Below are 8,946 nucleotides of genomic sequence, written 5' to 3' on the forward strand. Positions count from 1 at the left end.
AGCGGCCCAAGGTGGAGGAGCGTGGGAGCGCCCACCTGGCCGCGGCTCTGGGAACCCCCAGGTGCGGCCGCAGCCCAGCCCCCGCGGCCACAGGAGGCTCAGGGCCAGGAGGTCCCCGCGGTCCCCCGGGTGGAGGGTGGGGGTGCGGCGACCACCCAGGGCCCCCGCCCCCGGAGCTGCCAGGCCTGGGCACCGACCCCGGCCCCTTCAGAGCCGCCGTCCTTGCTCCCTGACTCACACACCCCCCGGGGCTCCCCCAGCTGCGCCCTCCTTCCTGTGCAGGAGGGGGGCGGGCAGCAGGCCAGGAGGGAGGTGGCACCTCAACCAGCCCCTGAGACCCGGGCGGCGTTTCCAGGGAGGGAGGGGATAAGCGGCCGGGAAGGTGGGTCACCTGCTGCTGAAAAGCCACTCGGGTCTCCCCCAAACAGCAGCGGCCCCTCCCACAGGCTGTCAGCATGGGGGGCACTGGGCGTGGGGTGCAGGGCGGGTCAGCGGGTCATGGGGCCCGTGGGAGAGGGTGAGGCCCCTTGCTCCCACCCCATTCCCGCCTGCTGCACCCCAAATCGGCAGCCTCGCTGGGTTTCCCACCTGCCCTCTGATGCTCAGCCGCGTTGACACCCCGAGTCTGCAGGCCGGCCCCTCTGGGGCGTGACCCGACAGGTTTAATGTGGAAGCTTCCAGCCGGCCCGGCTTGGACGCGCCTGTGAGAACCGGTTTCACCTGCGCCCAGAGGGGCCCTTGCATCAGGCCCCCGTCCCCGCCTCCCAGTAGGGGGGTCTGTTGGTATTTTCATGACCCTGAGTCCATCCCTCCCAGCCGCTCCCACCACCAAGTCCGGGGACCCTGAGCATGGGGGACGGGCTCGCCGAGGTCCACGGATCACAGCCCAGGTTCAGTTGCCCCAGATGACAGTTCTGAGGTCCAGAACTTTCCCAGGGCTGGGAAGGTGCCTGGTCCCCTGGGGAGGGCAGGTGAGGACCCAGGCCCCCAGCTCCCTCGGGAATGCAAAGGGGAGGCGACCCTGCAGGACGGGCGGGCCCTGCTCCCCAGACTTCAGCAGAAAGGGAGAAACCGGCCTAGACCCCAGGCCAGGGTGAGGCCCCCTGCCTGTCCTTTCCCTCTGCCAGGCCCCCTGCCCTCTCACAGGATGCAGGGAAAGTTCCGGAAGCCAGAAATGCCCAAGGACTGGGCAGGGAGCAGCCAGGGTCTCCCCCGGGGTCTGGGAGATAATGAGCCGGTGCCGGGGCTCCCAATTCCAACCCAAGACCTCGGGACCTGCCTGTGCTGCTCCTTCCACATTTCAACCCCCTCCTCCACTGGGGTGGAAACTGCCCCCTAACTCCTCCTGACTCTACTCAACTCTCAAGCCAGGATGCACATCACGTCATTTCAGAACTGAAAACCTGCTCCTGCGAGACAAGCGAGCCTGTCCCAGAGCTCAGTGATCACCACAGCCCTTTCCTTTATTTTTAGAAAAAATTAAAGTAAAACAGGCAAAAGTGCAAACTTCCTTGCTTTTCGACAGATGTGTAAACCCACAGACTTCACATCACATCAGGAAACAGGACGTGTTCATTGTCCCAGGAAGTTCCCTCCTGTCCCCCCAGCCCAGGGCCCTCGGCTGCCCCCACCTCCCTGGGGCCCGGGTGGTGGCCGTGAGTGCCCGAGGGAGCCCGGGCGGTGGCCCCTGGCCGTCTGCAGCGGGGGTTTGCTCCTGCACATGCAGGATGGAGCTCCCCCCTGCGTCGTTCCCGGGGTCACTCATGTCAATAGCTCTGCTCAAGTCTCTTGTGGTTGATGCTTTCAGTCCTTGCGGGTGGGCTCCCTGGTTCTGGGGTTGGTAGATCATGGGCCAGTGAAGGTCAAACTCTGTAAGGTTCCATCAGAAATGTTTCCAGAGTCCTTGTAGCATCATTTTTTCACATAGTCTTATGCTGTTTCCCTTGTAAGTGGTGAATTGCTTTCTCTTGCTGCTTTCAGAACTTGCTCCTTCTCTTCAGCATTTGACAATCTGATCAGAATACGTCTCAGAGTGGGTTTATTTGGATTTATTCTGTTTAGAGTTCATTGGGCAGCTTTAATTTGTGTATTTATGTTGTTTAGAAGATTTGGGAAGTTTTCCCCAACAATTTCTTTGAATACTCTTCCTAGACCTTTACCCTTCTCTTCCCCTTCTGGAACACCCATGACTCTTGTATTTGTGTACTTTTTGTTGTCCATCATATCCTGAGGTCCATTTTGACTTTTTTGAATTTTTTCCCCATTTTTCTTTTGTTCTTTGACTTTATGTTCTGTTCTCTTTGTGGTCAATGATTTGCTGCTCAGCTTCCTCTAATCTAGTTTTGTGAGTATCCAGAATCTTTTAAATTTGATCGACAGTTTATTTATTTCTATAAGATTATCTATTTTTTTATTTACTCTTGCAAATTCTTCTTTATGCCCTTCTAGGGTCTTCATGTCTTTTATATCCTGTGCCATGCTCTCGTTGTTTGTTTTTGGTTCTTTGATTAATTGCTCCAAGTACTGTGTCTACTTGCATCTTTTGATTTGGGTGTTTGGGTTTGGGTTATCCATATCTTCTGGTTTCTTCATATGCTTTAAAATTTTCTGTTGCTTTAGGCTTCTTGGATTTGCTTACCTTAATAGGGTTCTTTTAGTATATGCAGTCTTATTTGAACAATTGTCTCTAGATTGTTAGAGCTACAGCTTGGTGAAGTGCACATTCTCTGACTAACCAGCAGGTGGCATCCGCGAGCCACCTATTCCCCTGAAGCCAGTTCTCCCCAAATTTGTCTCTGTGGTGAGTGGGGGTGTGAGTCTTGTGGGGTCCAACTGTGCACCAAGTTAACACGTGTAGTTGGTGTTGTCCGCCCGGAACGTGGGGCGTGTGTCTGAGTGGTTAGGGAGGGAGGGCAGCTTTAACAATCAAATCTCCCAGGTGTTCCTGGAGACACAAAGCTGTTGCAGGAGTCCAGACCTTCAGTCCAGTCTCGCCACAGTTTGTCTCTGCTGCTGACCCACAAGTCCCTGGTCTTGGTCTGTGGTCCCTGGGACTCCCAAGTGGGTCCTTCTTTGAAGCCGTGCCCTCCGAGGGTGCCTGCTGGGGGAAGGCTGTGCCACGTCACAGGTGAGCGCTGTCCCCAAGGGGAGCTCTGGGCCGTGGCGCCGTGCAGGGGCGTTCCCAGCTCCCTGAAAAGATGGCTGTATGGGGCACGGTAATTTCTGCCCTTTCGGGACCCTCCGCCTTGCTAGCTCCAGGACAATTGGCTTCCATTTATCGTTACATTGTAAACTTATTCCTTTAACCCTGTGAGCTCCTTTTGTAAAAACGTCTTGTAGTTGACTTCTTGTCTTGAGTGGTCTTTTACTTTTAAACTGCTGTCTGTCCCTACACTCTTACTTGAGTGGGAAGTTGCTTGAATGAAACGCAAACCAACTGAATCACGACCTCATAAGGCTCGGGCCTTTTCCAATGGAGATCACAGGTTGGAGGTGTAAGGGGATGAACCAGTGACAATTTCTTCCTTGAACTCACATTTCCATTCCATTTGCCCCGAAGGATTCCCTGATCCTGTCCTAATGGAGTGCACAAGGGGGCGGGAACGATGTCGGGTCACTGGGCAATTCCTAATGCAGATGTATGTGCATGTTTAGGACTTCCTGTCATCCAAGGGCTCTGTGTGTTAAAATGCCGTTCAGAGTTGACTCTCAGGTCAACAATCCATGGAACAACAATCATATTAGGGGCTCTGGGCAACAATTTTTAGATGCAGAAAGCAAAATGCTACGGGAAATGCATGTCCTTGCGGAAACAGTGGGACTAAACGTCCACATACTTCGCATGACAAAATGAACCAGGTGCCGGTCAATACTGCTCTTGTTTTTACTTTCCCCAGAGCTGTGGGGAGGCGACACCTGCCCAGGTGAGTAACCAGTGGGGACAGGAGTCTGCCAATTCCTGAGCTCCTCCAGGATTCTGTGCAAATAGGGGCCTCGCATCAAAAGTGACTTGTCAGGACATAAAGCTCTGGCCACGCAGGGAGCCTTGGAGCCGGCTGGCAGCTGTGTGGCACAGGCTCGTGCCCGGGGCAGGCCGCCCTCCCAGCACCGAAGCATCACCCTCTGTGCCCAGGAGCTTCCTGGGGCCGCACCTCTCTTCCTAGGAGGCACCAAGGCCCTGGGAAGGGGAGTGGGGAGCAGAACCAGGACCCTCAGGCAGGGCTGGATGGGAGGGATGCCCATGGGTGTGGGATTTGGAAAGAATCTCCCAACTGTGCTTCTGCCCACTCCTGGGAGAGCCATCAGGACATTCCCACTGGCTGATCTCGGTGTCTGGGGTCCCCTGGGCAGGGAGAGGGACCTGTGGTATTGGACAAGTACACCCCCTGGAGACAGGCTTGCTCTGATGTGGCCCCCTCTCGTCCTGGAGACAGTGGGCAGAGCTGATGCCTGCACCCCTCCTGCAGGTCTTGTCCCCCAGATCCCCTGTGGACTGTCCCTGTGGGGGGTGGAAATCCACCCAGGAGACCCAGGCTGCTCCGAGGCTCCACGGGCCTGTGCACCCCAGGTAGGAGCCCACTCACAGGCTAGAATGAGGGGAGGGTGTGGACAGGACAGGGGCACCTGATCCCCACCTCCCACCATGGGCCAGAAGGCAGCAAACGTCTCAGGCCACACCTTTGCTGGCAGCCAGGTCCGGCTGCAAACTCGCAGTTTATGCACCACTTCTGTGACCTCCACGGGCAGAGTTTGTGCAGGACAAGGACAGATTCTGTGTCACCTGCTAGGGAATGTCATCCATCCATGTGACGCACATTTATTCACATTCTCCTGGACACTCTTTAAGTGCTGGGACTACAGCACCAAACGGGACAGACAAAACTGTTGTCGTTTTGAGTGTACATTCTTGGGGGGGAAAGGGCAAAAATCAGGAAAATGTGGTCTGCCTGATGGCCATGTGCCTGGATATGGGAATGAAGGGGGATGAACCAACACACTTAGCATCGTCAGGCACTTGTCCAGGCTGAGAGACACTCTTTGAGTTAGAGTAACGATTTTAGACTATTTACATTTAATGCAACTAATGACACACTTACTTTCCGGGCTGGCATCTTGCTCTTGGATTTTTATTTATCTCGTCTATTCATTCTTGCTTGTTTCCCCATTTTCTACACACACACTCAGGTCCTTGCGCTCCACCAGGCTCTTGCAGCTCGGGCACTGTGGGGAGGGCCGGATCTCAGGGCAGGCAGGGGCCCCGGGCTCAGGGGGCAGGTGCAGGCTCGGGGCCGGAGGGGGCTTGTGGCCTTCTCCAGGGCTGGGGTCCCACCCTGTGGCCTGTGGCCTGGGCTCTGTGGGCCCTGAGGCCCCTCCCCCGGGCAGACCCTCACCCACCTCCTTAAAGTCACAGTAGAGTCTCGCCGCAGTCAGGGCCAGTTTCCGCTCAAACTCTCCCTGCTCTGCGTCGTCCAGCAGGGCACAGCGGCGCACCTCCGGGTAGGACCGCTCGGCCCCACACCTGCCCCCGTTGACATCGGCAGGGCAGTGGAGCTTGAAGCGGCCCTGGGAAGGACGGCAGGACACAGGGCACGTCTGGGGGTCTCTGTCCTGCCCAGGGGCCGGGCGTGGTCACAGCCCCTCCCCTGACTGGTCCCCCTGGCCCCGCAGCCCACCCCCACCCGCCCCACCTGCCCGCCCCGCCCTCCTACCTGGTCGATGAGGCTGCGGCACCAGGCCGTCAGACTGCCGGGGTCCACGCCGTGCCCGCAGCTCATCTGCACCCTCTGGGTTCCGTCGTACTCGTCCCCTGTGGGTCAAGGGCCTGGTCAGGCGTGGGGGCTGGGACCTGGTGCCCACGGGCGGCTGCGCTGGGTCTCTGGGCTCAACGTGAGACACGGGGTCCCTGGGGGCTTCCGAAGGGCACAGAGCCACACCCACCTGTGTCTCCTATTCCCGCTATCCAGAGCCTAAAACAGGGCCCGTGGGCCATGGCATGAGGCCTGCAGGCTGGGCCGTCACCCCAGGACAGCTGACAGAGCTGCCCTTTGCCCACCTGGGATAACTGTCTTCGGTTCCTGGTGTGACCATCCTGAGACACAGGCATGGCGGCTGCACCCGTGCCCTTTGTCCCCTCCGTCCCCCTAAGCACCCTCCCTCTCTTACACAATCCGCTGAGTGCTGCGCCTGGTCAAGCCATAGGCACAGGAACTCTCAGGCTCGGCCTCCAGGGTCCGTGACCCCTAGCTCCCCTCAGGGTCATATGAAGCACAGGGTGGGCCGAGCCAGGGCCTCGGGCTGTGGGCCCGGCAGGACCTCACCTGGCCAGGTCAGGGGGCAGCTAGGAGTGGTGGGGCCTGTGCCAGGCCTGGGGGGCACACAGAGTGCAGGCTGTGACCCTGGGCCGCCTTCTGGGGCACCTTCTGTGAGAGGGATGCCGGGTGGGGGCACCTTTGCCCAGGGGCACCTGCAGGTGGGTCAGGGTGGGCAGCTCCTGGCTGGATGCAGGACTCAGTTGCAGGGAAGGGCAGGAGCTGCTCTGGGGTGCAGGAGGGGGGCAGCGTGGCGGGGACAGGGTGGTCAGCAGGACAGAGCCTTGGGGAGCCGGGCAGCAGCCCTGGGTGCTCGCTGTGCAGACACAGAAGACTCTCAGGCCCAGGGACTCCGGCTCCACAGGTTGGGATTTAGAGGGAGGAAGACAGCTCTGTCCATCCCAGGAATCTCCAGGGCAGGAGCAGGTTGGGGGTCTGTGAGGGTGGGGGCAAGCAGGCAGCCAGGGAGGGCACAGAGCACGCAGGCCCCTCCCCGAGGCTGTCTCAGCACCCCAAGAGCACGCACACAGGTGAAAGCTCAGGTGCTCTCCAGAGCCTTCCCCGCCAGCCCCCCACCTGGGGACCTCACCTTCCAGCAGCCAGCCCCAGCCTGCCCTGCGACCCGTCCCGGACCGAGTTCTGGAAATCACCAAAGTCTTGCCTTGGTGAATGTAGACGCTTCCAAGGAGGCTCCCGGTGACGGCCAGGACCTCTCAGCAGCCCGTCCTCCCACCCCAGGGACTCGGTTCCCTGTCTGTGAACCGCAGGGGGCTCGGGCCTCCTCAGGTGCCGAGTTCCAGGTTCCAGAAAGGCCCCAGCGCTCTGCCCTCCCTCCAGGGCCCAGGCCTCACCTGTGATCTCGTCTCTGCTGTTCACGAACCTGAGCGGCGGCTCGGAGTCCTCTGTCTTAGAGAGGCTCATGGTGGGGTCACCTGTCCCCTGGCCTCAGCCCTCCTTCCTGCAGGGCCCAGGGCTGGGGAGCTGACGGCGGCAGGTAGGGGGTTTCCGCCCCCCCCCCGAGGGCCCCGCCCCCACTTCCTGCCCGGGTCAGCTTTGCAGAGAGCAGGGAGGGGCTGAGTGGGGGTGAGGACCCCGCTCCCCAGGGCACCCTCCCTTTGCGCCCCTTAGCCCTGGGGGTCCTGGCCCCGCAGCCTGTCCCGACCCTCCGCCCTCTGCCCGGGGGCCCACCGAGGCCCAGAGGGCGCGTAGCGGAGCAGGGATCCTGCAGCCCCGGCCCCGTCCATGCCCTGCCGGCTCTGAAGGGGGTCCCCCTGCAGCGTCCTTGCACCTGGGCGCCCCTCTCGCTGCTGGTGGCCCTGGCAAGGCCCCACTCCCCGAGGTTCCGTGTCCCCTCCTGCAGAATGGTCCGGGGCGGGGTGACCACCGACCCAACTAGTGGAGGCAGATGTTCAGGGCGCCCGGCTGTGGCCCCAGCGCCTCCCGGGGTGCTCCGCGGCTGGGAAGGGGGCGCCCCCCCCGGCAGCGCCACTCCCATCCGGGGCCCGGGGCACGCAGGGGCCGGTCAGTGCCAGGCTTCCCGCAGGGTGTCCTCCTCCGGGGGTTGGATTTGGGTGCTGGGAGCAGGCCTGGGCGCCTGTGTCAGGCTTCCCCGGGAGACCCCGTCGAGGGTGCGGCAGTCTGTCTGTCTGCCGCGGGAGAGGCACGCCGGTGGGGGCGGCAGGGGCCAGCGGGGCCTCCCATCCCCACCCAGGTCTTGCACTTCACCCCGGGGGCAGGCAGTTCTCAGAAACCTTCCACGGAAGAGAAGCAAAACCAGAACTTCTCACGCAAGACGCCCCTCCCACCCCCTCCTCTCTGAGGCCCGGATGGCAAGACCCAGGGCAGCCCCTTGCCCTCCCTAAGCAGGGCCCCCAGGACCTCACCCCTATCCCCTGGGCGGTGCCCCCACCTACCCGCCCCCCCAACCCCCCTCAGCCGGCTCTCCCTTGACACTCTGGCCGCACCCCAGGACTCAGTCCCCTCACCCCACTTGGAGGCACCACCCTCCGACCCTGGGAGCCGCCCTGGCCCTGTCAGGGCTCTCAAGGGGTCCAGAGCCTGCAGAGACACCCAGAGCTGGGCCTCTGAGCCCGGGGACCAGAGGGGCTGCACCCGGCAGGGACGCTGTGCCCACAGCTGGCACCCCACACCCCAAGGTCATAGCCATGGAAGTTTTTCAATCCCTGTGAGCCCCAGGTCCCTAGTGGGGGCAGAAGATGGTGGACCCCTCACCCACGCTGTCTGTGTGGGGTGGGCCCTGGGCTCAGGTTGTGGGTGCACAGGGCAGGTGGGCCTGGCAGGTGTCAGGCTCCTGGGAAGGCCTAGTGGAGCCATAGAGTGTTGAAGGCAGCTGCCCACACCTGTCCTCAGCCTAGGGGGGCCCCGTTTCCTTGCCAGCCCCCCAGGGTTATAGACTGGCCACCCCGTGCCCCTGTGGAACCCTGCGGCAGCCCCCCTCTTGCAACCACGCAGCCCCTCCCGAGGCCCTGCTCCCTCCTCTGCTCCCGAGGCAGTCCCGGGGGCCTGCGCGGCCTGCAGTGTCCTCCTGCGGGGCCAGGGGAGCCCGGACCAAGACACGGCTGCTCCTCTCACCCGACCAGGCTGAGGCTCGTGTGGTCGGCCATCTCATGCCACTGGT

The 8,946-nt window shown here is 61.1% G+C and overlaps 1 protein-coding gene across 1 annotated transcript; it reads right to left on the reverse strand.

Annotated features, from left to right (window-relative positions):
• Positions 1 to 5,112: 5,112 nt before the first annotated feature.
• On the reverse strand, positions 5,113 to 7,229 carry LOC119543877. Its single transcript, XM_037848696.1, has 6 exons — positions 6,898 to 7,229; positions 6,464 to 6,743; positions 5,938 to 6,088; positions 5,709 to 5,806; positions 5,395 to 5,607; positions 5,113 to 5,220 (listed from the first exon to the last, which is right to left on the reverse strand). Exons 1-6 carry the CDS (start codon positions 7,227 to 7,229, stop codon positions 5,140 to 5,142), a joined length of 1,155 nt encoding a protein of 384 aa, XP_037704624.1. The 3' UTR covers positions 5,113 to 5,139.
• Between the last annotated feature and the right edge of the window lie 1,717 nt (positions 7,230 to 8,946).

This window comes from Choloepus didactylus, chromosome 9 (genome assembly GCF_015220235.1).
Source record: "Choloepus didactylus isolate mChoDid1 chromosome 9, mChoDid1.pri, whole genome shotgun sequence".
NCBI classification, from domain to species: Eukaryota; Metazoa; Chordata; class Mammalia; order Pilosa; family Megalonychidae; genus Choloepus; species Choloepus didactylus.